The following is a 27,432-nucleotide window of genomic DNA, read 5'->3' on the forward strand; positions in this document are numbered from 1 at the left end:
TGCACAAGTGGTCATTTTGCTTCTTTTTGTGGCCCCATTGAAGTGAATGGTTCCACATACGGGCCACAGAATGAACCTGTAAAAAAAAAAACGGTTTGTGTGCATAAGCCCTGACTGTTGACATTTTTATCATTTGCCAAAGTTAATCGGTAAAGAGACCCTCCAGTTTCTGGGCACACCCACCATTCTGTTTCATCTCGGCGATTCTTTATTAAAAATTAACTGGGAGTGAAGAACAGCAGACTTGTTCTTAACCAGTTTAATTGTCCAGATAAATAATGATAGAGATGGGATGACTGATCTGAGCTGATGGATCTCTTCATGGTCTTCAGGTTCTATAGAAGACTTCTCATTTATGTGTTATCTGTGTATTTTATGGTTGAGCTTTTATCTCTTAGCTGCTGTGATAAATGGTAAGATGCTTCTTTGTAACATGTATGTGATTACAGTGCTGTGACCAGTAACTGAATCTCTGGAATGCCAGTCCAAAATAATTCACTAGTTAACTTTTTGGACTTTACTCTCATTCTCCATCTTTCACCAGATTTTCCATTCCAGCAAGAGATGTGGTTCTCCGAGCGTGATTGGAAAACGCACACCATCCATACCCTGAATCTTAACACTAACTGCGCTTTAAGCCTACATTCACACAAACGTATTTGGTTTCCGTTTTTTATTTTTATTTTTTGCGGATAGGATGCAGACCCATTCATTTCAATGGGTCCGCAAAAAATGTGGACAGCACACAGTGTGCTATCCGCATCCGTATGTCTGTTCTGTAGCCCTCTCAAAAAAATAGAACATGTCCTATTCTTGTCTGTTTTAGGAATGCCATGTGGACGTCATCTGTTTTTTTTTTTTTTTTTTGCGGATCCGCAATACGGTCGTATGAATGTAGCCCAAGGGGAATCTGTCACCCTGATTTGAACTATTATCTACATTAGTTCTGCCGACAAGGAGTCTAAATCACTATTTTTTTTTATTTTCTACTGCCCTCTGTTCACTGTCAGCTCTCAAATCGTCATGGAAATATACAGTCTGGACTGCTGTGCTGTTCTAACATAACGGAGAGGACTCATGTGTGCATGAATGGCAGTCCTGACAATGTGTATTTCAGTGCAGCTCTGAGTACTGACAGCTGGACTCTATCTGCAGTACTACTCATGTATTACTGTAGATAATGGTACATTTATTACTAGTTAAAGGGGTTATCCCATGACTAATGTCATATAGTACATGACAACCTCTTTCTAACAAAGCTAGAACCAGCCCTGTACCTCACATGGATCCAGAGATCTCCCCATTCAAAGCTCTGCTAGACTGATATCAAGCTGGCAGCTCAAAGGGCGTGTCTTCTCTGCTGCAGCTAAGGGGGCGTGTCCATGCTCTCCCTATCCCAGCTCAGGAGCCAGTTGAAGGATGCAACTGAGCATGTGCGACCATCTCAGTGAGCAGGTCAAAGAAATAAGAAAAAAAGCAAACAGCAGGTGGCGCTACACAGACACATTTTATTGAATAACTCTGTGGCTTTGCTAACTTTTTAATTACATATAAATACAAAAGTATTCAGACCCAGGTGCTGGTTTGAAAACTGTAGAATATTTTCTGTGGGACAACCCCTTTAAGGAATTGTGTTGATTATAATGGTTAAGTTGATCTTTATTTAAGGCTGCAGTTTAGATATAGATAGCCTCTGTTCACACCAGCGTCGTGGCACCCCCCACAGATCCTTTCAGAAGCATTTGTTGTGCAACTTGTCCCAGGTCTGTTGGGGTATGTTCACGTGGATACGCCTTGTTTTCTGTCCAGATTTTAACCGACAAATCCAGAGAGTATTGCAGTAGCAGGAACATGGATGAGATTGTAGCATGTTGTGGGAATTGATGTGGCAATCTGCAATATGTCCGTTCTTTCTGTGGATTTTCTGCCGCGATATCCGCAACAAAATCTGCATGTAACACAGGTGGATTTTAGAGGGGTTTTGTTGTGGTTTTTGCCACAATTAGGAGGCAAATCTGTGGCTGAAAATGTGTCTGTGAGGTTTCTGTATAACAGTATGCTAACCTGAACCATGGCCTCCAGAGGGTTTGCTAACAGACATTTGTGGGAACTTGTGGATCCGTACAGTAGTGAAATATTGATATTTTCAGTCCAGGGCTGATAAAAAAATCTATGTTTTTTTTTGTTTTTGTTTTTGTTTTTTATAAAATGCTTTTTGAGGAAAATATATTACCATCCAAAGGTTATTCCATCATGAAATAAAGATTAGTTTTTTAAATATGTAGAATAAGGCTGTATATGTAAAAAAAAAATTGGTAAATAAATTCCATTAATCCATTCACAATGTCATGCTCTTCCAGAGGTTTTTGTAAGATTATTGGGCAGTTTCTCTGCCTACAAGATATTCTCACAGATGATTGGTTTACTTTTGCAGTTCTCGAAACTGAATTTGACTCAGCAGAGATCACAGGCCTCTTCTTCACAGCAAAAATGTTATAACATGAACAGAGTTGAGAAAAATACCTTAATCCTAACTTCTACAAACCTATTAATACAATATCAACCTAATCAAACTAATATGAAAAGTTATTCTAAAAATCTACTTGCATATTATAAGTTATACCAGCAAGAATTAGTCTTTATGTAGAAAACTATGATTTAAATCAAGCCTTACTGACTAGTGATTTAAATCAGTTTGATTTAAATCAAATCCACCCTGATCCAAAACGGCTGAACATTTGTAGTTGTCACAGTGGCGGTAACGTTTCCTTAAGTGATGTCAGAGGGTGTGCTCTCAGAAGTGGCCTTCCTTCACACCCAGATCCACTAAGACCAACGTTTCAGAAAACTGGTGTGGAATCCTTCATAAAATTCCTACACATTCTGATTTTGTGGCATTTTTTTCCAGGCTTGTAAAAAGTGCCATAAAATTTATGTAGTTTTTACAAGGACCAAGAGTTGAAAGAATTGAATGGGTTCACAGCTCAACTCACAAGTTACTGCGACCCCAGCAAGGTTGGATTTTCTGCAACTCTGGGGTCGCAACCCATTCATTTCTGTGGCTCTACTGCTACATTGCATTTTTTGGGTGCACAACAGCTGTCTTGCCCAAGATCGCCTTGTAGCCCCAAGAGCCATATGTCCATTTCGCTTCCCCACAAAAAATATAGTATATGTCCTAGTCTTGTCCGTTTTGCAGACAACGATCGGATAGTATTGAAAGAGAGAAAAGAAATGGCAGCAGGCCCTCGGCCGGTAACCGTGTTTTGCGGATCCGCAATCTGGACTGCAAAAACGGCCACGGCCATGTGAACTATAGCCATTGGAAATCAAATTGAAGCTTGCTGAAACTGTTATTTAGAGATGGCTACATATGTAAGTTTTTAAGCAAGTCACCAGATTTCAGATAAGTCATATCAATCATTGTAAACTGATATTAGTCTGATTGGATACACAATTCCCATTTAGTGAGAATCCAGCTTTCCACAGTGCAGTACAGATATTGGACCAGCATTTTCTGTGTGACACATTCCTAGTTTCAGAAGTTGTTCCACTGACTACAGTAGGCCCATCATTTGTAGAGTAGTAGAGCAGCCTTCTATAATATTCTGGGTATGAATGACAGTCAGAACCTGATTTAAAAAAAAAAAAAAGTGATTGAAGTGTGAACAGAGCTGTAGGCCATATTTTGACACCAAGGAAAATGTTCAGAAATGTTAGTCCAGTGTCAGTTGGCCGTGTGTAGTCCAGGAGAAGAAACTGTCTGTCTGGCTCATCTCACGCCTATCCACGGGCCTACTGTACTAAGTAGAGAACAGCACACCCGTGGTAAGGCATGAGCTACCATAAACCACTAGGATCTGTCAGTTTGGATCAGATGTGGCTGTCATATGGACTGTATTTCCTGGACCACACTGGCCGTCTGGTCTAACATGGATTTTGCGGTGGCTTTCCAGGTGCACATAAATATTGTAATCTAATTTGATTACATTTGCACTGGGACTCTGCAACAATTATGCCACATGTGAACATGGTGGATTTTCCCTTTTTACCATTTTTATTGCTGTTTCTTAGTTTATATTTGTGGTATAGTCAAATATTTTTGAGAATAAGTTAATTGTTATGAGGGTGCTTACACACTTAGGTGTTTGGCATCGTAAAAACACCTGCTGCAGATGTTAGCTGAGAGTCTATGGCAATTATGAAACGCAGGCCACACAAACGGTTTTCTTACAGGCACGTTTATTAATTAGGTGGGATTTTTTAGGCTTCTTTTCAAAAAGTCAGCATGCTGTAGTCCTTGGTATTTTTTTTAAGGCATTTTCACATCACTTTATAGTGGAAAAACACCATCAGGAAAACACTAGTAGGCAAGCACACATTTTGCAATAAGCACCACAAAAAAAACTTTACAAAAAAAAGCAGATGGCTAAAAGAACCCTGTTAAAAACTTGTATGTATTTCATGAGTGAGCTTGCCACGTAGCCTCCTTAGTTATGTCCTTTCAAAACTTTTAAATCTACTTTTTCTTCTATGTTAAGTAAGGCTGGTTTAAAAAGCCGCCTCACACACATTGATGTTTGGTTCTGATGATTTTCATTAAAATCATCCTCTGCCATGCCTTTAAGTACTTAACGCTTTGCTGGGCCGCCGACCTGTACTACTCACCTGTGACCCTCAGGTATAGAGGGGAACAATGGCCACCCTGTGAGTGATAAACATGAGTAGACACAGAGTACGTCTGTCCCTCACCAGTATATAATCCCAGCTGCAGAAGAAAACAGTCAGCTCTGATCCTGTGATGTCTGCTCAGGTCCTTAGTTTTGTCTTCTCTTTGATGAAACCAAAGTCTGATCTCTGCTGGTCGAGTATCCAGTGTGATATTCCAACGTCACGTACGAGAGTTGAACTGGCCGAGCTTGCTAGAAAAGGTACAGTACCCCGATTGTTCTCGCGATATGAGGCAGATTTATTAGGTCTACATATGTCCTGCCTGAATTGACTTTACTTTAATCTACGGCCCCTTTTACCGACATGCGCAGCAGGCTCCTATAGCCTTGATAATAGGGGCAATGGCTGCATGACGGTGGCACTTCTTGAGTTGCTAATGTAAAGTTTATTTCTGCACCCCACCACAGTGTTGGTATCACAAGCTTACCATAGTCACTCCTTATATATGCAAAGTGTACACAGGTGTTTTATCAAACATTTTATGTCACTTTCTTTCTAGATCCCAATTATCTCATGGCCAATGAACGGATGAATCTGATGAATATGGCAAAGTTGAGTATAAAGGGCTTGATCGAGTCTGCTCTGAATCTGGGTCGGACTCTGGACTCTGATTACGCACCTTTGCAGCAGTTCTTTGTGGTGATGGAGCACTGCCTAAAACATGGATTAAAAGGTGAGGACTCTGCCCCCCCTCTGATGACATTCTCTTGTAAAGGTAGCGGACCTGCTATCCAGTTTGCAGAATGTCTTTTAGAAAGCTGAGTAGATCTGGATTTTAATGCGCTGTTTGCTAGGTAAAAAGACGTTTCTGGGACAGAACAAATCATTCTGGGGACCCTTGGAACTGGTGGAAAAACTTGTACCAGAGGCAGCTGAGATCACCGCCAGTGTAAAAGACCTACCTGGCCTCAGGTAAGTGATATTAACTGCAGCATGTAGTGATAACCCACTGTGCAGGGAAAATAGGGGTAACCGGCCTCTTCACTCTGCAGATCTTTGGGGCCTACACCTCAAATGACTAGTAAGTGATGGCATATAAAAAATGATAGGTAATTAATTTAGTGGAAGGATCCTTTTAAGGGACTGCTATGGATTAAAGGGTTTATCATTCTACAGGCAGTTGTCCACTTATGATAGTTACTCAAATCCATATTATGTGATCTGTAGCAAGTGGTTAAGTGGCATTTGACATGGTCTTCTATATTATTATTATTATTATTATTATTAAGTTTTCCTCAGCAGTGTGTTTTCTGCATTTGTTCCATCAGAGAAGAATGGAAGAAGCTGTTTGATCCCTATTTGTTTGAAGGCGTTATTTGGAGAATCAGTTTGTATCAGTTCTGTCAGGTTTCAGTTATTGTCTGCCAGAAACACTCTCCATGTGATAGCGTGATTTCCCATCCTGGACTCTGCTCTTGTAACAGGACCTTACAGCATCATAATGATTTATAATGCTGTGTGTACCTGCCCGAAATCCATGTGGTGTGCTGACATAATGCTGTCAGGTATGGACACACAGCATTATAAATCATTAAAGCAGAGTTCAGGATGGCAAATCACGCTCCCATACAGAGTTGTTTTTTTTCCCCGCAGTGAACAGGATTGTCTAAAAATTTCTCCTGTCAAAAGGAACTGACACCCTGATGGACCTGACACATACTGATGCCCACAATAAAATGGATCCGTTTTTTGAGGAATGTGGAAAACACAACGCTTATTTGAACTTAGACTAAGGCCCCATACACATGACCGTTTCAGTTTTGCGGTCCCCAAAACCCTAAATACATCCACATCTTTTGTGGAGCCATTGACTTCATTGGGTCCAAGGTCCACATTTTTCAGACTAGTATAGAGGATGTTCTATCCATTTGTGGAAAGCACACGGCTCATGTAGTGTGCATGGGGCCTTAATGTGTATTTTAGTGCTGTATTTTTCATTGTCTGATCTTTTGTTACAGGACACCCGTGGGCAGAGGCCGGGCTTGGCTGCGTTTGGCTTTAATGCAGAAAAAGCTCTCTGAGTACATGAAAGCCCTAATTAATAGGAAGGATCTCCTGAGGTAACATTACAACTGAGCGTTTTCTTTCTAGATTAAGAGTGGTTGTGTGTTTGCAGGTTTGGCCTTCATGCCCTTGTGAATTTTTTATTTTTTTTGTATTGTTGGTAATCAGGTTCCCCAGTACAACTTAAATCAAGCAAATGACTTCCTGCTCTCTCTATGCTTGGGCTGCGTTCACATCTTCATTTTGGAGATTGAGCTGCCTGACTCGGCACAAATGCTGGCTGTTGGCCAGATCACCGCTGTACCTCATTGCAGACAATAGGGATCTGGCAGTAAAGTAGAGGTCTATGAACGAAGATGTGAACAAAGCTTTACTAGTCTAGTGTGTGGTCTTTCAGTGACAGTCTGGCTTCTATGACTGTTCATGCACAAATATCTGTCAGTCACTGTGTAGGATCTCCCGCATGACTACTAAGCATAGAATGAGTAAAGGCTATTGAAACCTTTTGGGGCAATTATTATATTTTTTTTTTAAATTGCATTTTACTTAATTTTTTTAGTTCTTTATTAAAAATCTTTTGCAGTTTCTGAGATACAAGGGTCAAAAATCAGTCTGTTTGCAAGCTGTCACAGTCTGTTTTCTCAGAATCTACTTTATCTGTCAGCTCATGTGTAGCTCTGATCTTCAAACTGATAAGACTATGGCTTAAATAAGTGTTTATGAGGTCAAAGGTAAGAGCTACAAATACGACCAGATGACTGGATTCAGAGACAACAGACTGACACCTTGCAAACAGACTAATTTTAGGTTTTATCCAATCCTGTAAACACCCTCCGAAATGCCTGGGTCCCTCATACAGAACATACTTGCACTAGCGTCACGTGTGACGTCACAAATGATGCAAGGGGGCAGGTCACCATCGTGGCCTGCTGTTGGCTGCAACCCTCGTCATCAGATGGTGTGACCTGCATGACAGGGAGATGCATCAGCAGCCGTGCAAGGATCCAGAGGCAAGCAGGTTTCGGGGACTAGGTAAGTATGTTCTGTTTGAGGGACCTGGGCATTTTGGGGGGCGTTACAGGATCGGATAACCCTTGTATCTCAGAAAGGGCTGAACAAAGCCCTCAAAGGTATTCATAGCCTTTAGTGAATAAAATAAAAGTTATGCAAAGAATGCTATGCAGGTGGCTCACTGTGATTCGACACGACAGGTGCACAGGTTCAAAGAAGAACCCCCTGATTCTGATCAATGTAATGTATACTGGATGGAACCGGCACTCAAAACAATCGGATTGCACGTGGAAGTTGAATAAAAATGTATTAAACAATCAACACTATATACTAGATGCACCAAAGTAAAATTCATATAAAATATATAAAAAATATAATAAAAAGCATATATCTCAATGTTAGCCAAGTGAGTGGAGTATTCTTAGGCACAGAGGTCTGAAGTGCTACGCACAGAGGGCTGCATCCGTGTCCCCCCAATTGGGTAGGCTATTGGATCACAGTCGTCCGTGACGGAGCTACACAGAGCTTGTTGAATATTGTGCTTGGAATAGTCGCAGGTATTAATCACATATAAATTTCACATAAGCTTAAATGCATGTAAATAAAATGCATGTAAATAAAATCTTATGCCACCGTATGGGGTAGAGAAAAGGTATTTGAAGGTGAGCTGAGTTCATTTATCCATCACCTATAGTGATCTCAATTTCTGAGTAAACTGGAGGTGAGAAAGTCACTAGTCCAGCACGTCTGATGTCGCCGTGCATATACCGCCTTGCGTACAGCGGTTCAGTATGGTTCCACTTGAGTTAATGTTACTCACTGTTTCCCGTGTGAATTCACTCGGTTAGGTCTGCGGGAGGTTTTCTGTCGTGGCGTCCCACGCTTCAGTCTGAAAAATAAAAGTTATATTGGATCTTTTACCACTACACTATATAGCAATCTGCTCAACTCTTCTGCTCTATAACATACTACCTGCAGATTGCACTGCCTTTTTAAGAGCAGATATGCCTGTTTTCACGTCTGCACAACATTTGGTGTGCGACAATAAGTTGCAGTAATGTTGCACAACATTTTTTATAATGACAGTCTATGGTGTCGCACTGCAATCGCGACAAGTTGTATTTTTGTGCGACTGTCGTGTCGCAGTTGCAGGTCAACTCCATAGATTATCATTACAAAAAATGTTGCACAACAAATGTTGTCATGTTGACATACCCTTAGATAGATGTTAACCTAGAAATGAATAATCAATAATCTCTAGTTCAGCTATCCAATGTAACATAGTAACATAGTATATGAGGCCAAAAAAAGAAATCTGTCCATCCAATTCGGCCTGTTATCCTGCTAGTTGATCCAGAGGAAGGCAAAAAAAACGAAAAAAAAAAACCTGTGAGGTACAAGCCAATTGTCCCCACTTTAGGGGAAAAAAAATTCCTTCCCGACACCAATAAGGCATTCAGAATAACTCGCTGGATCAACGACCCCTCTCTAGTAGCTATAGCCTGTAATATTATTAAGCTCCAGAAATACATCCAGGCCCCTCTTGAACTCTTTTAGTGAACTCGCCACCAGCACCTCCTCAGGCAGAGAGTTCCATAGTCTCACTGCTCTTACCGTAAAGAATCCTCTTCTATGTTTGTGTACAAACCTTCTTTCCTCCAGACGCAGAGGATGTCCCCTCGTCACAGTCACCGTCCTGGGGATAAATAGATGATGGGAGAGATCTCTGTACTGACCCCCTGATATAATTATACATAGTTATTAGATCTCCTCTCAGTCGTCTTTTTTCTAAAGTGAATAACCCTAATGTTGATAATCTTTCAGGGTAACCCCATTCCAGTTATTACTTTAGTTGCCCTCCTCTGGACCTTCTCCAGCTCTGCTATGTCTGCCTTGTTTACAGGAGCCCAGAACTGTACACAGTACTCGATGTGTGGTCTGACTAGTGATTTGTAAAGTGGTAGGACTATGTTCTCATCACGGGCATCTATGCCCCTTTTGATGCAATCTTTTATCTTATTGGCCTTGGCAGCAGCTGCCTGACACTGGTTTTTACTGCTTAGTTTGCTGTTTATTAAAATTCCTAGGTCCTATTCCATGTCAGTGTTACCCAGTGTTTTACTATTTAGTATGTACAGGTGACTTGCATTATTCCTTCCCATGTGCATAACTTTACATTTGTCAGTGTTAAACCTCATCTGCCACTTCGTTGCCCAAGCCTCCAATCTATCCAGATCCATCTCTAGCAGTATACTGTCCTCTTCCGTGTTAATTACTTTAAACTGTTTAGTGTCATCTGCAAAAATTTTACTGTGTTTTTATAAATGTCTGCATGTGTATCGTTTTATTACGTATTTAAGTAATGATTATTTTTATCTCGTGCATATTGGCTCGTTGCCATTGCTGTTCAGATTTGGTGGTGATTCATTGTAAATCTTTGTTTCCAAATGCAACATTTGTAAATGGCTTTAAGGCATATTACAAGGAAGCAGGTGCACAAAGCAGTACAGTATATCATCTTAGATAGATCTGGCAGCACAGCAAATGTTCTCACATATTGATCATGAATTGTTTACTGCCAGGCTAATGAGAGAGCCTCAACTAACAGTGGGGTTTAAGAGAACCGCATGGCCTCTCACCGTGATCTCTCATGCACAATTGGAGGTCAAAAAGGTAATTATGTGCTGTATACTGATTGATCTTACTGTGAGGATGCAGCTTTTATAGCTAATATAATCCCTTTATCAAACAATAGGCTTCATTCTAAAGAGAAGCAATGTAAAGCTTTCCTAATGCCATCACAGACCTCGGTCTCACTATCCATTTGACGTTTCCAGCCTAAAATTGGAATTACAATAATACCATATTCTGTACTTGGTGTTCATGTGTGGTGGTTACGGGTTCCTGTGACTTTAATTGTTTGATATCGAAATTAATTTTTTGATGATCATAGACTTGTGCTGTAGAGCAACACATCAGTATCATTGTGTTTGCATCACACTTCATCAGCCATGTTAAACCTTGTGCGCCAATGTCTCCTTGTTGTTGCAGTGAATTCTATGAGCCCAATGCCCTAATGATGGAAGAGGAAGGGGCGATCATTTCTGGCCTTTTAGTTGGACTTAATGTGATTGATGCAAATTTTTGTATGAAAGGGGAAGACCTTGATTCACAGGTATGCATTCCAGTAAAAGCAAAAACAATCATTGCAACAGCACTCTATTATTTGTGTGTTGCAGAGTAAATACTATCGTGCCATACTCACTATTGAAAATGTACTAGTGCTAATGCTAGGTTATAAATGTGGGATTCTTGGCAAATACATTTCTTACAAAATCATTTGTGCTTGCCCACCAGCGTCAAGGCGATCTCTTTAGGAAAGGGACCTACACTAAATACTACCTCCGGTGGTGCCAGGCTGGTCTCTATTAAATTCTGGGAATGCAGGGTCCACATGCATGCTGAGCTCACTCTGTATATTACCTCTCCTAATACCAAATGGCCTCCGATAAATACAGGGAGAGCAGGCTACAGCTTGCACTAATTAAAATCAGCCTATGGGGCGGACAGATTAGTTAGGAGGGCATGGCCAATGAAGTCAGCCACACCTCCAATGCAAACAGCAAAGAAAGAAATGGGGGTTAGTCACCACATCCCAGTGCACTGGGATGTGCTGACTAATCCCAATATCTTTTTTTTGCAGTATGCATTCCAATAGCCTCATATTACAGAATAGCAATCTCAATATTGCAAGCTGTTAGATCTCTCCAAAAAGTTGTAAACTTACTTAAAGGGGTTGTCTCACTTCAGCAAATGGCATTTATTATGAAGAGAAAGTAAATGCTTGTTTAGAGGGGTTATGACCACCCTGCAATCAATCCATCAGCGGTGAACGTGCTTGTACACTATAGGAAAAAGTGCCTGCCTAGGGGCACGTCCGCTGTCCCTGGCCACCAGAGAAAAGGGGGCCTTTTCCTATAGTGTGCAAGCACGAGCACCAGTGCTGGATTGCAGGGTGGACATAACCATGGAAATGAGCAGTGTCTATTGTGACTGAAAAATGAACCCAGCCAGCAGAGGAAGCAATATGCACAATCACAATACATTAGTAATTGCCTTGTATTAACTTTCTCTACATGATACATGCCATTTACTGAAGTGAGACAACCCTTTGAAAAATGTGATAAAAATTATTTTGTGTGGTTTTTTTTGAAGCACTTTTGTTAAGACTCAATCTCTAAGAACTAATATGCACAGTTTCTGTTCACTTTCAGGTTGGAGTCATTGATTTTTCCATGTACTTAAAAGAAGGTCCTATTGCCAAATCCAGTGAAGAGTAAGTGAAAATAAGGCAGCTAAGAATATGATGATTTAGTTTCCACAATTATTAATAATGGCGTATTTGGAAATGGCTGCCTGTTTGAACTTCTTGAGTTTTGTGAATGCTTATTAATACATCAGTACCATATACAAAGACTCATAGATTAATAGAAAGGTGGGTAAATCGAGTTATAGCGGGTATTATATATCAGAGCTGCATTCACATTTCAGCTGTCATTAGAACTATTCTACATGGACATACACTAGGAACACTGGATGGGCGATACACGATCAGTCTGCAGGATTTCCGGCATGTTCCTGAAGTGACCAGTCTTATAGAAATCTTATAGGGAACACAGGAGTTAATTCCCTGCAGATTTCTTCCATTTTATGCTGGCACTGGGGGCCAAGCTTAACTGTCTTCGTATCCTATTGCAGACAGAACAGAGGGAGAGGCATCCTGCTTCAGCCAGTTGTCTCATAGCCAGACACAGGATTGTAAGGAGGGGGACAATCTGATCTCCTAGGAGACACATATAGAAGAAATGGGACAACATGGATTAAGGAGGAGATGCAGGCAGTTTGTGCGTGTACTTAATGTTCCTTTAGAGGCACAAGAATATCTCAAGCCCATCATGTCTGCAGTAGATTCTCTTAATAGCAACCTATCCCATTTTTAGCTATTGATTTTTTTAAAGTGGGTGATCACTTTGCCTTCTTATGTGATTGAAAGAATTAAATATTCATGTGTAAATTGGAAAATTTGTATGCTCATTTGTTAAAAGAAATCTGTCACCACATACCTCAAATAGTGATCCAAGTGAAGTGTTAGATGCATCCTGGTCTCCTTTTTCCATTTTGTCCCCATCCTGATCGGTGACTGCATTGCAGAGAAATCTTAGATTTTTTTTATTTATTCATTTCATTGACCTGAAAATTAACAGTTTGGTGCCACTAGGGCATCACAATTACACGGAAAGCCACTGAGTTACGGAGCGTATTGCTGCCTGCTCGGTTCGCCCAGCTTTAGGTGACAGGACCAGGCAGGGGATTGTTCTCACGTGCACTGAGTTTCAGGATTCTGCAGACACGCAGTACAGGCTTGATGCTTGCTAGGGCTGTGTAGTACAGATGACTTCAGGCCTGTACTGAGCGTGTGTCGACTCCTGAAGCGCCGGGCCCACCCTAAAGCACAAGGTCAGGCTAGATTACATCTCCCTTGCCTGGCTCTGTTACTCAGAGGTGGGGCTGGCAAAAATAAGGAAGGGAGCTTTAGGTGCAACGATGACGCCCTCGTCGCGCCAATAGCTAATTTGCTTATCGCAAAATCTGAGATTTCTCTTGTAATGCAGGCACTGATCTAGATGGGGACAAAATATTGGAATCAGGAGCCTATGGTGCGTCTAGTACTTCCTTTGATTACCGTTGAATAGAATAGGGCATCAATAGCTAAGTACTAGAAAGCACCTTGGTGAAGATAGATTACAATTGCTAAATTTGTGACCAATATTTATCTGAAATATTTTGAAAGAATCAGCTTTAGTGCTTCTTAACGTGCTCTGCACTTTTGGGTATAATTGGCTTTTCCGGCATTCAGAGTACGTATCCCATATGCTTTCTTTGAATAAAAACTCGAAGGAGAAGAGTGCTCAGAGAAGATGTGATTTTGGCAAAGGTTTAGGTCCCCTTAACTTTAGTATCAGAGTTTAAAATGTAGGGTGAAACGAAGAGCAACACTGACTACACTGTGCTGTCTTTGATATCCTTTTTTTCGACATTCATGATGCAAATGTGACTTAATTTACTATCTAGCAAGTAGGGCTGTCCTTTCTTTACATTTTATTTCCAATTTAGTAACATAGTACATAAGGCCGAAAAAAGACATTTGTCCATCCAGTTCGGCCTGTCATCCTGCAAGTTGATCCAGAGGAAGGCAAAAAAAAAAAACTGAGGTAGAAGCCAATTTTCCCCGCTTTAGGGGAATAAAACATTCCTTCCCGACTCCAATCAGGCAATCAGAATAACTCCCTGGATCAACGACCCCTCTCTAGTAGCTATAGCCTGTAATATTATTACACTCCAGAAATCCATCCAGGCCCCTCTTGAATTCCTTTATTGTACTCACCATCACCACCTCCTCAGGCAGAGAGCTCCATAGTCTCACTGCTCTTACCGTAAAGAATCCTCTTCTATGTTTGTGTACAAACCTTCTTTCCTCCAGACGCAGAGGATGTCCCCTTGTCACAGTCACAGTCCTGGGGATAAATAGCTGATGGGATAGATCTCTGTACTGACCCCCTGATATATTTATACATATTAATTAGATCTCCCCTCAGTCATCTTTTTTCTAAAGTGAATAGCCCTAATTTTAATAATCTTTCAGGGTACTGTAGTTCCCCCATTCCAGTTATTGATTTAGTTGCCCTCCTCTGGACCTTCTCCAGCTCTGCTATGTCTGCCTTGTTTACAAGAGCCCAGAACTGTACACAGTACTCCATGTGTGGTCTGACTAGCGATTTGTAAAGTGGTAGGACTATGTTCTCATCACGGGCATCTATGCCCCTTTTGATGCAACCCATTATCTTACTGGCCTTGGCAGCAGCTGCCTGACACTGGTTTTTGCAGCTTAGTTTGCTGTTTATTAAAATTCCTAGATCCTTTTCCATGTCAGTGTTACCGAGTGTTTTACTATTTAGTATGTACGGGTGACTTTTTTTCTTCCCATGTGCATAACTTTACATTTATCAGTGTTAAACCTCATTTTGGCATAAAAAAAAATAGGTGACGTTCAATTTGTGATGGCAACTTCTTTACGGTCTATGGGTAGTTTTCAAAAATCACCTGTAATGTGTGCATCCTGCTAAATTCACAGTTGGTGCATTCCCAAAAGCTGTATGATTAGTTTATGAAATAGCAATGATGCTGCACCAGTAACCTAATTGTTCCCTAGTAACAACTTAAGAGGAATTTAGGTGATTAACATGTAGAAAGTAACAAACAAGCGGTTTTTGTGCTGCCCTAACAAAGTTCTTAGTCTTTTCTGTGCCTGTGATTTAGGAATTTTACTGTAACTGGAAAATGCATTTAAAGGAACACTAAACGTAATTCACAAAAATAACAATGTCCTCTCTTCATCTCCTTTCCTTTGTTCCCTTTTGTATCATACTTCAATGAAAACTGAGAAATACATAAAGAAATCTTCTCAATGTGTCCCAAGAGGTGATCCATGTTCCCCTTCTCCTCGCTGTCATATGTCCCTGCCCCCACCCCACTTCTGTATCCGCAGTAGGACAAAAGCGTTGATAATCCCTGTCCTTCCATCCTTCCCCAGCTGAAAACCGCACAGATCAGCAGGTGATTAACCCCAGTGTTCTCTGCTGAGTTTTCCAAGCCAGTGTAGAAAGCTCTTTATTTCAGGAGCTCCTAACGAAATCTCTTAAAGAAGACTGTATACTGTTACTGGAATTCTTATTAAAAGGGCAGTAGACAGGAGCATTGTGAGGGTACACGTTATGTACAGTAATGTGGTACATTTGCCCACAGATGTGGCAGCTTGGCCTATACATCCTGCACACTTGTAGGTTGCCGAAGCTTGCTTCTGGGCAAGCCAAGTAAGTGTAGCAATATGTTGGAGCATTATCCTGCTGAAAAATGCTAGTTGGAAGACCTGCCATGAGAGGAAACGTGGTCACAGGATGTCCTGCACATATCTCTGAGCTGTCAGTGTCCCTCGTATCACTACTAGGGGTGAGCGACTGTCATATGCCATGGCTCCCCATATAATCACATCAGCAGTTCAAGCAGTGTGTTGCTCCACAGCAAAAGTAGGATTGAAGTGCTCACCATGAGGCCTCTAGATCCTAACCTGACGATCGTCGGATCCCAAATAGAACCTGTATTCGTCGGTTAAAATGATACATTTCCGCTCCCATATCAGTCCAGATTTCTCATTTGCGACAACACTGCAAACAAAGGGGACAGTGGCTGGCTCTCAATGGCAGGACTTGTAATGGGCACCGTGACACCAAAGTTATTTTGTTAAGTGCCTGGAAATGGTGTGGGCAGAGACAGGGGTGTGTATGAGAGTGCCACGACGTGTCTGGACGGTGGACAACAAACTGTGGGAGCTGATTCTGCTTGCTGGCAGATCAAACATGGTGGTTTGTCTGGGTCATCTGGAGCCTGTTCGCTTTGTGTGTGTGCCCTTACATAACCACTGCTCCCAACAACAGCCAGGTCAGAATGGCCTAGATAGCGGGCATTTCCTTGAAATGACAATCCTGCTTCTCTTCGTCTAATAACGTGCATCCTCTTAAAGTCTGTCAACTGGGCAAAATGTCTGTGTGTGTCATGTCTAGCAGTCAATGATCTCTCACCGAGAAGTACACTACCCAAAAGTAGTTTGTAGAGAGTCTTTTTATAGGGCAGCAGGGAAAGAACCTTTATGCCCTGAGTGTGTAATCAGGCTGCACGTGTAATCATCTACATATCTGCCTGAGACATAACTGCATGCAGAGTTTTGCAGCAATCCGACATTTGAGTGCGTTATTACTTTTTGTCAATGAGTGTATACAGGTAGCGAACAACTGTTTTCTCTAGTAAATCTATCCGTTTGGCTTCTGCTTGTATATAACTTTATTTGTATTTTCGCTCTAGAGATGTCCAGATAACGGCTATTTTAGATCAGAAGAATTATGTAGAGGAGCTTAACAGACAGTTAAGGTACAGTATACATATTTAACAATTCACAATAAAGGTTATTAAAGGGATTCTGTCACCTATTTTTACCCTATAGAGATGCGGACATGCACGGCTAGATCGCCGCTAGCATGTCCGCAATATACTTGTCCTATATCATCGTTTTATTTAGGGGAAAAAATTATTTTATATACATGTAAATCAGCCTGGTGAGGTGCCCAAGGGGCGTACTAATTGTTCTGGAGCCCAGGCACGCCCCCCTATGAAGGAGCCCAGCATCGCCTGTAACCAGGAATCTCCTCCTTGCTCAGAAAGTCAGATCGCCGTAATCTTGCGCATCACTAGATTACGGCGATCTGACTTCGTGAGCAATGAGAAGATTCCTGGTTACAGGCCGTGCTGAGCTCCTTCGCAGGGTGCGTGGCTTGGTTCCAGAACGATTAGTACATCCCCTTAGGCTCCTTACCAGGCTGATTTACATATGTACTCACCTAAAGAATTATTAGGAACACCATACTAATACGGTGTTGGACCCCCTTTTGCCTTCAGAACTGCCTTAATTCTACGTGACATTGATTCAACAAGGTGCTGATAGCATTCTTTAGAAATGTTGGCCCATATTGATAGGATAGCATCTTGCAGTTGATGGAGATTTGAGGGATGCACATCCAGGGCACGAAGCTCCCAGTCCACCACATCCCAAAGATGCTCTATTGGGTTGAGATCTGGTGACTGTGGGGGCCATTTTAGTACAGTGAACTCATTGTCATGTTCAAGAAACCAATTTGAAATGATTCGAGCTTTGTGACATGGTGCATTATCCTGCTGGAAGTAGCCATCAGAGGATGGGTACATGATGGTCATGAGGGATGGCCAATTTCGGACTCTACCATTTGAATGTCTCAACAGAAATCGAGACTCATCAGACCAGGCAACATTTTTCCAGTCTTCCACAGTCCAATTTTGGTGAGCTTGTGCAAATTGTACCCCCTTTTCCTATTTGTAGTGAAGATGAGTGGTACCCGGTGGGGTCTTCTGCTGTTGTGGCCCATCCTCCTCAAGGTTGTGCATGTTGTGGCTTCACAAATGCTTTGCTGCATACCTCGGTTGTAACGAGTGGTTATCTCAGTCAACGTAGCTCATCTATCAGCTTGAATCAGTCGGCCCATTCTCCTCTGACCTCTAGCATCAACAAGGCATTTTCGTCCACAGGACTGCCGCATACTGGATGTTTTTCCCTTTTCACACCATTCTTTGTAAACCCTAGAAATGGTTGTGCATGAAAATCCCAGTAACTGAGCAGATTGTGAAATACTCAGACCGGCCCGTCTGGCACCAACAACCATGCCACGCTCAAAATTGCTTAAATCACCTTTCTTTCCCATTCTGACATTCAGTTTGGAGTTCAGGAGATTGTCTTGACCAGGACCACAATCCTACATGCATTGAAGCAACTGCCATGTGATTGGCTGACTAGATAATCGCATTAATGAGGAATAGAACAGGTGTTCCTAATAATTCTTTAGGTGTGTGTGTGTGTGTATATATGTATGTATATATATATATATATATATATATATATATATATATATATATATATATATATATAAAATATATTATAAAAAATCCTTTTTTACACTCAATAAAACCACACAGAGCTATGAGACAAGTATATTGCGGACATGCTAGCGGCGATCTAGCCGTGCATGTCCACATCTCTATAAGGTAAAAAGAGGTGACGGAATCCCTTTAACTTGTGTAAAGAAAAGTATATTGCCTGCAAAGAAGGCACTTTTACAGAACTTCCGGATTTGCTGAAATTTATTGCATCAGTCCTGGAATTTGTTATTATTAGGGTTGGCCCCTTTCTGGCTACTTGTGACCAATGTGTATGTAAGATGACTATATAGAACTTTCTAATATATCATGTGTTGATATTCTGTGCTGTTTGCTACATTTCATAAGCCATGTCCCCTTGTTGGGCATAGAGGTCCTATCCACAAGATGGCCGCTGATGGAGGGTCCTGTGACACATTACTCAGCCTCCTCCATTTAGACACCCTGCACCCGCACTAAACTCCCAACAGGATAAATGCAGATAGCAGGTGCAGTGTATTTGAATGGAGGAGACATCACATGGAGGTGATTTGCCTGGTCCCGTGACCCTCCATTGGTGGCCATTTTATGGACAGGACCTCCGTGTGGACAGCACAAAAGAGGTGGCCAATATAATCAAAAGCTATATTAGTAAGGGCCTTAGAGAGGGGAATTTTTCAAAACTGGTGCAAAGGGAAATTGGCTTAGTTGTCCATGGCAACCAATCATCCCATCTTTCATTTTTCAGAGCTCGTTTGGAAAATGAAAGGTGGAACCTGATTGGTTGCTATGGACGACCACGTCAGTTTTCCTTTGCACCCACTTTGATAATTCTCCCCTATAGTAATCTTACATACACATGGATCAACAGTGACCAGAAAGAGTCAACCCCTTTAATATGAGGTCATTGCCTTGACTGATTGTCACTCGGTTACTGTTTATAGACCTGTCCACGCACTGACCAGCAGTACATTTATTTGTAATGTATACAGCTGTGGCTCCTGCACCACTGAGCATACCTAATTGAAGGGATAATTAGTACTACGGACAGGAGAAATGCATACATTGCCCCAAGCAGACCAGTAATTCTAATTTACTCCATTCAGCCCTTTATCAGTGCACTGCGTAATATCGGCCTATATAATTGGTTTGCTGTGATGATACCCTCTGTTTCCAAAGAGGAGCTGCTATTATACCTCCAGGTAGTGTTTTGTAATGGGATTTTTCAAAGAAAAGCAGTGTATAATAAAATATTTTGAACAAAAATGATTTTAACCCATGAGGGATGCTTGATGTCTTACCCCCCATTATTAACTGTTTACACTCCACTGCTGTATGTTCAGCCACTTGATTCTGAAATCTGTAATGACATCATTGATGGCTTTGTATGTTCAGAGGCAAATAGAAATTAATTCGATTTGACTGTTGGGATAATGTATAAGAGAGGTTGTCAGCCTCTTGTGGTTTGTAAGCTGCTTCCAATGCAAAAATCAGTTCTGAGGCACACTAATCAGTGTAATCATCTGCTGAGGGGGGGCACTGGCTTAGTCACCGAAAGCAACCAAACAGATTAATCCTTTCATTTTCCAAAGCAGCTCTGAAAAATGAAAGGCTGAATCTGGTTGCTGTGGGTAACTAAGCCAGTTTTCCTTTACACCAGTTTTGATAAATCTCCCCATATGTCACCTAGGCCTCATGCACACGACCTATGTATTTCACAGTCCGTAAACTGCATATCCTCAAAATACCGATACTGGCCACATGCATTCCGTAATTTTCACGGGCCCCATTGTCCAAATGCCTATTCTAGCCTGCAAAATGGCCAAGAATAGAACATGTTCTATTGAAATAAATACGTCCACATCAATCCGCAAAAAATGCAGATCAGACGTTAACTGCCAATGATATGGTTTGGCCCTAGTGCCAATTTCTAGTAGTTACCTCTCTGAAAAGTATCTGCAGTGTCCAACAGCTGTGGGTCCAAATGGAGGTGGTTCCAGAACCACAGGTGGATCCTAGTAGGAACAATGGCTTATAGTTACTTGTTCTGTGCTATAAAACTGCTGCTCTATATTCGTATGTATAGCATTCCTTAAAGGGGTTATCCCATTACTAATGTAAAAAATTCGAATCAGACATCATATTGTACATGACAACCTCTTTCTAACAAAGCTAGAACGAGTCCTGTACCTCACATGGATCCAGAGATCTCCCCATTCAATGCTCTGCTAGATTGATGTCAAGCTGGCAGCTCAAAGGGAGTGTCTTCTCTGCTGCAGCTAAGGGGGCGTGTCCATGCTCTCCCTATCCCAGCTCAGGAGCCAGTTGAAGGATGAAACTGAGCATGTGCGGCCATCTCAGTGAGCAGGTCAAAGAAATAAGAAAAAAAGCAAACAGCAGGTGACGCTACACAGACACATTTTATTGAATAACTCTGTGGCTTTGCTAACTTTTTAATTACATATAAATACAAAAGTATTCAGACCCAGGTGCTGGTTTGAAAACTCTACAGGTGAAACTCGAAAAATTAGAATATCATGCAAAAGTCCATTTATTTCAGTAATGCAAATTAAAAGGAATTGCATTAGTGCACCTTACAGTTAGAATTTTGTGAAATGGCTCAATAGTCCAGGCTCAACGTATCAGACTCTAGTCAGCTAATTAATCCATATCCCCTGAGCAAAGGGTACCTCAAAATTGTGACTTTGGGGTTTCATAAGCTGTAAGCCACAATCATCCAAATTATAACAAATAAAGGCTTCAACTATCTCGAGTCTATCTCATATGTTAGTTTCACCTTTTAAGTTGCATTACTGAAATAAATGAACTTTGCACGATGTTCAAATTTTTCAAGTTTCATCTGTAGAATATTTTTCAAGGGACAACCCCACTTTCCGTCCGCCCATAGGATATAAACGTCCTATGGGTGGATCTCTATTTCTGAATGGACGTTTTAAAACGTCCGTTCAGAAACTGCAGCTGCACGCTAATCGTGCAGCTGCTGATCGGGTTGCCCGCTGTCAGTGACAGCGGGGCAACCCAGAGAGAAGGCAGGGACAGTGCCCAGGTGTCCCTGTCTTCTAGATTGCTGCATACACAGCGCTCACCGAGCGCTGTGTATGCAGAGCAGGAAGCGCTGTGCACTTCCTGTTCCGGCCCGGCGGTCTTGTGACCGCCGGGACCGGAGAGTGCAGGAGCTGTGTGAGGTCTTTCACAGACCTCGATCAGCCCTGCACTGAGGCTGTATTGCGCTGTACAGCCTCTCTGGAGGGTGTATTTTTCCTGTAACTGGGGCTACTATGTCAGCCCCAGTTACAGGAGAAATCAACAGTGAAAAAGAAAAAGTGAAGTAAATGTCCCCCAGAGGTCTTGTATGACCTTATGGGGGATGAAAAGTGTAAAATAACAAAATAAATAAAGGGTTGAAAAAATAAAAGAAAAAAAAGTTTCACATGTAAAAAAAAAAAAAAGTCCCCAAGTATGGAATAAAAAAAATAAATGGTAAAAATTGAAATAAATAAAATAGACATATTTGGTATTGCCGCATCCGTTAACACCAGCTCTATAAAAATATCACATGACCTAACCCCTCGGGTGAACACCGTAAAAAAAATTATGGGGGTATCCACTATGTAAGCCCCACAAAGTGACTTCAGACCTGAACTGGTCCTTAAAAAGTGGGTTTTGGCAATTTTCTTAAAAATTTGAAGAATTGCTTCTAAACTTCTAAGCCTTCTAACGTCCTAAAAAAATAAAATGACATTTCCAAAATGATGCCAACATAAAGTAGACATATGGGGAATGTTAAGTAATAAATATTTTATGAGGTATCACTTTCTGTTTTAAAAGCAGAGAAATTGAAATTTTGAAAATTGCGAATTTTGAAAATTTTGGGGTAAATTTGGGATTTTTTTCATAAATAAAGGTGAAATATTTGTACTTCATGATAGTCATAAATTTGAGTCCAATGTGTCACGAGAAAACAATCTCTGAGTGACTTGGATAAATAAAGGCGTTCCAAAGTTATTACCACATAAAGTGAGATATGTCAGTTTTGCAAAATTAGGCCTGGTCAGGAAGGGGGCAAATGGCCCAGATGGGAAGTGGTTAAGATAGGCAGATAATTTACTGCAGAAGTTCAGGAATAGAAAAGCGTAACCAACTTGTGTTGGTATATTCTACCTAAAATATATATGTCATCACTGTGTAAGATCAGATCTTTTTCCGAAATGTGTTACAGTGCCACCGTCAACAACCTGCAGACAAAGGTGGACGCATTAGAAAAATCCAACACCAAACTAACGGAAGAGGTATGTTCATTTCTGATGAAACAACACTACAAACCAGAAATGTAAATTTTTAATAACTTTTTCTAGTAAAAGATATTCCTTATTGTACTATATGCATATATAATTGTAGCAGCTTTTACACTGACCATAGCAAAAAGATTGTGACAGGGCGGAAATCCATTTGTCATATTCAATGAATCTCATGTAAAGCATAAGCTCTCATGGCATGCAGAAGGAAATAAAAGAGCATAGTAATGACTAATAAAACCCATTAAAAAAACACATTGATGGAGTCCAAAACCACCAGTGACAAATGGGGACCATTGATTTGAATGTCTGTTTTGTTGAGGTTCGCTCCTTAATTTAGGATATTATTTGAACTCATCTGCCCCATGTTGTAATCTATAGTTTCAGTGGTATGGTATGGATTTCCCCTTCAACTGTTCTAAATTTTGTAAAACGGTCAAATCCAAAAATATAGTAAATATTATGATATATAATATTGCAAATAAAAACAATAAAGTATATTATAAAAATGAGTTTCAGAGCATTTAGAATACTTTGAAATAAACTTGTCTAAAAGGTTAGTTACCCTTTAAGCAATGTTTCCGAATACACAGATGAAAAGAAAATTCACAGTTAGTTTCTTTCATTTTTCAGCTTGCCGTGGCAAACAATAGAATCATCACCATGCAGGAGGAAATGGAGAGGATGAAAGAAGACAGTACATACTTCTCCAAGGTCAGCTTGATTTAGTAGTGGATCAATGTTCTTATCCAATTGAAGACCACACGCCACAGTTGCAAATAACGGCTGGCCTGCACACACGTGCATCTACAATGCTTGATAAAGGGCTCTGCATTATAAGCCTGAAATGTTTACTACATATGATGCATTCTATCCTGGGCGGAAGAAATTAATTAATATGTTATTTGCAACTGTAGCATGCTGATTTCAGTTGGATAAGATTACAAGTAGGATCCCTTGGTGGAAGGGAACTAAAAAAAAAAAGAGTGCTTTTTCCATTAGTATATAGTGGAGCAATAGTCATGTTCTTTTTTCTTTTTTTCTTTAATTAAGTTTTATTTTCCATGTGTTTTTAAGGGTAACAAACAAGAGAGAACTGCAGATGGACAAACTTTTACTGAAGTCAAGAAACATTTGAAGGAAGAAACCCAGTTGAGACTGGTAAGTTCACATTTCCATGGCACGAAAATGGTTCAAGAACCTAGATTGTCAGATAGATAAATCTTTACGAACACTGAAGTATGTACCTGTATCTTTCTTTCTTTTATTTTTTTCTAAATGAGTTAAAATTCTGCATTCTATTCAAAACATGTGTGTTGGGGTTTGAGCTTGGAATTTTTATTACAGTTTAATGTGTTGTACTCTTTTCCTGCATCCCTTCGAGGAAATTTTTATTTTATTTTTTTACCCTTTAAAAGGTTTTCTAGGACTCATTGAGCCTGGCAAACCCACCTTTAATTACTATTGCCTGTAGTAGAAAGTTTATAGTTACAATTCTGAAGTTGCATGGATCAGCTTGTCAGGAACCTTGACGCTCCTCTTCTGAAAATTAATCTTCTGCAGACATCACATCCTTTACTAGGTTTCGGACTTGTGCTATGGACAGGACATCACCTGCTGTGGACGGGGCCAGAACTATCCCTCTTCCCTGGTGCATACACAGATGAGGTGAATTCAGGAGTTTGCGCATGTGCCAGGGAGAGAAATAGCTCTGGCCCCATCCACAGCAGAAGTGACATCCCATCCGTAGCATAGGCCGTAAACCTGGTAAAAGACATAGGGGGTCATTTTATTAGACGCTAGTCTTAATAATCCCTATACCTGTTGGTGGATGTGCAGCTGTTGTGAAGAGGCGCAGACCTCTAAATAACTTTGCTTTTAAATGTAAGACCGCTTTCTAGCTGTCTTACATTTAGACCATTTTCTATGCCTAAACCAGGCGTAGAAAATGGTAAAGGAGACGGGCCTGCCGGCTCTACCCCGCCCACCTTTTTTTTTAGACATGGCGTGAGCAGGTAAAAGTCTCAATCTGCGTCAGAATTAAGCCTAATATAGGCGTATTTCTGGTTAGTAAATGATCCCCATAATGTCTGCAGAAGTTAGGCCCCTTTCATACGAGCGTAACGGATTGGCTCCGGATGCTTTCAGGGTGCGTTCAGTGAAACTCGCACCATTTTGCAACAAAGTTCAGTCAGTTTTGTCTGCGATTGCCTTCAGTTTTTACCACGCGGGTGCAATGCGTTTTTCATGCGCGTGATAAAAAACAGGTTTACAAACAACATCTAGCAACCATCAGTGAAAAACGCATTGCATCCGCACTTGCTTCCGGATGCAATGCGTTTTTCAGTTAAGCTCCATTCACTTCTATGTGGCCAGGGCTGTGTCAAAAACGCAGAATATAGAACATGCTGCGTTTTTGACGCAACGCAGAACTGATGCGTGAAAAGAACACTCATGTACACAGACCCATTAAAATGAATGGGTCAGGATTCAGTGCGGGTGCTATGCGTTCATGTCACGCATTGCACCTGCGCGGAAAACTCGCTTGTGTGAAAGGGGCCTTAGGAGGAGCGTTACGTAACCAGGTTCCCAACAGGCAAACTTTGGAATGGATTATAAAATGTTCTCCTATAAGCATGTTACATCTAATTAAGGTGGGTTTGTGAAAAGATCTTAGATTTTATTTAGGAAAAAAAAAAATCCAATATTTACTGTGAAATAAAATGTATGTAACTAATGTATTTTATGTCTTAGGACATAGAGAAAGAACTGGAGGTCCAAATAGGAATGAGACAAGAGATGGAAATGGCTATGAAGATGCTGGATAAAGACGTCTGTGACAAGCAAGATGCTTTAGCAGCGCTCAGACAACAACTTGATGATCTCAGGGCTTTAAAGCACGAACTGTCCTTTAAACTTCAGGTAGGAAGAATTACTGAGGCATTAAAGGAACGGTGCAGTAAAAATACTTCTATTATTGGTAATATAGTCTGCTTTATTTTTTCAAAAAGGGCAGCGTTACACTTGCATGAAGGGTAAGCACTGGATTTTCTACAGCAAATTTTCTGCATTTACAGCAGCAACAATGAATTTAATACTGGGGAGGGAGGGGAGGCCCCACTGGCCACCAATGAATTTAATACTGGGGAGGGAGGGGAGGACCCACTGGCCACCAATGAATTTAATACTGGGGAGGGAGGGGAGGCCCCACTGGCCACCAATGAATTTAAAACTGGGGAGGGAGGGGAGGCCGCACTGGCCACCAATGAATTTAATACTGGTGAGGGAGGGAGGGGGGGACGCATTGGCCACTGATGAATTTAAAACTGGGGAGGGGGGTGGGTCTGGCCCACTGCTGCCTGATCTCTTACAGGGGGCTGTGATACACACAATTAACCCCTTAGGTGCGGGGGTGATTTTAATTAGGAAGGGGGGGAGAGGGGGGCCGCACTTGCCACCAATGAATTTAATACTGGGGAGGGAGGGCCGCACTGGCCACCAATGAATTTAATACTGGGGAGGGAGGGGAGGCCCCACTGGCCACCAATGAATTTAAAACTGGGGAGGGAGGGGAGGCCCCACTGGCCACCAATGAATTTAAAACTGGGGAGGGAGGGGAGGCCGCACTGGCCACCAATGAATTTAAAACTGGGGAGGGAGGGAGGGGGGTACGCATTGGCCACCAATTAATTTAATGCTAGGGGGGGGGGGGGGCCGCACTGGCCACGGATGAATTTAAAACTGGGGTGGGGGTGGGTCTGGCCCCCTGCTGCCTGATCTCTTACAGGGGGCTGTGATGCACACAATTAACCCCTTAGGTGCGGGGGTGATTTTGATTAGGAAGGGGGGGAGAGGGGGGCCGCACTTGCCACCAATGAATTTAATACTGGGGAGGGAGGGCCGCACTGGCCACCAATGAATTTAATACTGGGAAGGGAGGGAGGGGGGGAGGGCCGCACTGGCCACCAATGAATTTAATACTGGGGAGGGGGGGGCCGCACTGGCCACCAATGAATTTAATACTGGGGAGGGGGGGCCGCACTGGCCACCAATGAATTTAATACTGGGGAGGGGGGGCCGCACTGGCCACCAATGAATTTAATACTGGGGAGGGGGGGCCGCACTGGCCACCAATGAATTTAATACTGGGGGGGGGGGGGGGGGGTCTGGCCCCCTGCTGCCTGGCAGCACCTGATCTCTTACAGGGGGCTATGATACGCACAATTAACCCCTTAGGTGAGGCACCTGAGGGGTTAATTGTGCGGATCACAGCCCCCTGTAAGAGATCGGGTGCTGCCAGGCAGCAGGGGGCAGTTATGTACACAGTTCTTAGTATATTCTAACTTGAAGCGTCCCCATCACCATGGCAACGCTTCTGTGTTTGAATATACTGTCGGATCTGAGTTTTCACGATGTGAAAACTCAGACCTGAAAAAGCTGTCTAATGCAGACGGATCCGTTCTGAAAGGATGCAAGCGTTTGCATTATAGGTGCGGATCCGTCTGTTCGGATACCAGACGATTCCGTACTGAACGCAAGTGTGAAAGTAGTCTTAGTCAGCGGATTTCACCCATTGTGAAGGGTGATATATGCAGAAAATTTCTGCACCATAATCCACTGCAAAATCCACATTATGTGGTGCAGGTTTTGGGTAGGTACTCTGTGGATATTTGGACCCCGCTATGTATGGCTGGAGGGAAATTGTAACACCCAGCAGCCAATTTAGTCAAAAATGAAGAAGCTGCTCCACACTTTG

The 27,432-nt window shown here is 41.7% G+C and overlaps 1 protein-coding gene across 14 annotated transcripts in view; it reads left to right on the forward strand.

Moving 5' to 3' along the window:
* The window catches only part of RUFY3 (RUN and FYVE domain containing 3), a 130,816-nt gene that overhangs the window by 54,902 nt on the left and 48,482 nt on the right, over nucleotides 1-27,432 (forward strand). For 13 of the 14 annotated variants that reach the window (XM_044303392.1, XM_044303377.1, XM_044303401.1 and 10 more), the window contains exons 2-11: nucleotides 5,231-5,404; nucleotides 5,526-5,643; nucleotides 6,690-6,791; nucleotides 10,798-10,921; nucleotides 12,021-12,082; nucleotides 16,723-16,788; nucleotides 22,601-22,670; nucleotides 23,310-23,390; nucleotides 23,754-23,837; nucleotides 25,431-25,598. In XM_044303392.1, the coding sequence (XP_044159327.1) occupies nucleotides 5,231-5,404; nucleotides 5,526-5,643; nucleotides 6,690-6,791; nucleotides 10,798-10,921; nucleotides 12,021-12,082; nucleotides 16,723-16,788; nucleotides 22,601-22,670; nucleotides 23,310-23,390; nucleotides 23,754-23,837; nucleotides 25,431-25,598 (1,049 nt within the window). Of the gene's footprint in view, nucleotides 1-340; nucleotides 414-5,230; nucleotides 5,405-5,525; nucleotides 5,644-6,689; nucleotides 6,792-10,797; nucleotides 10,922-12,020; nucleotides 12,083-16,722; nucleotides 16,789-22,600; nucleotides 22,671-23,309; nucleotides 23,391-23,753; nucleotides 23,838-25,430; nucleotides 25,599-27,432 lie in introns of those variants that run through there. The other variant, XM_044303438.1, reaches the window with a different exon arrangement.

Source organism: Bufo gargarizans, chromosome 1 (assembly GCF_014858855.1).
Source record: "Bufo gargarizans isolate SCDJY-AF-19 chromosome 1, ASM1485885v1, whole genome shotgun sequence".
In the NCBI taxonomy this organism is placed as follows: domain Eukaryota; kingdom Metazoa; phylum Chordata; class Amphibia; order Anura; family Bufonidae; genus Bufo; species Bufo gargarizans.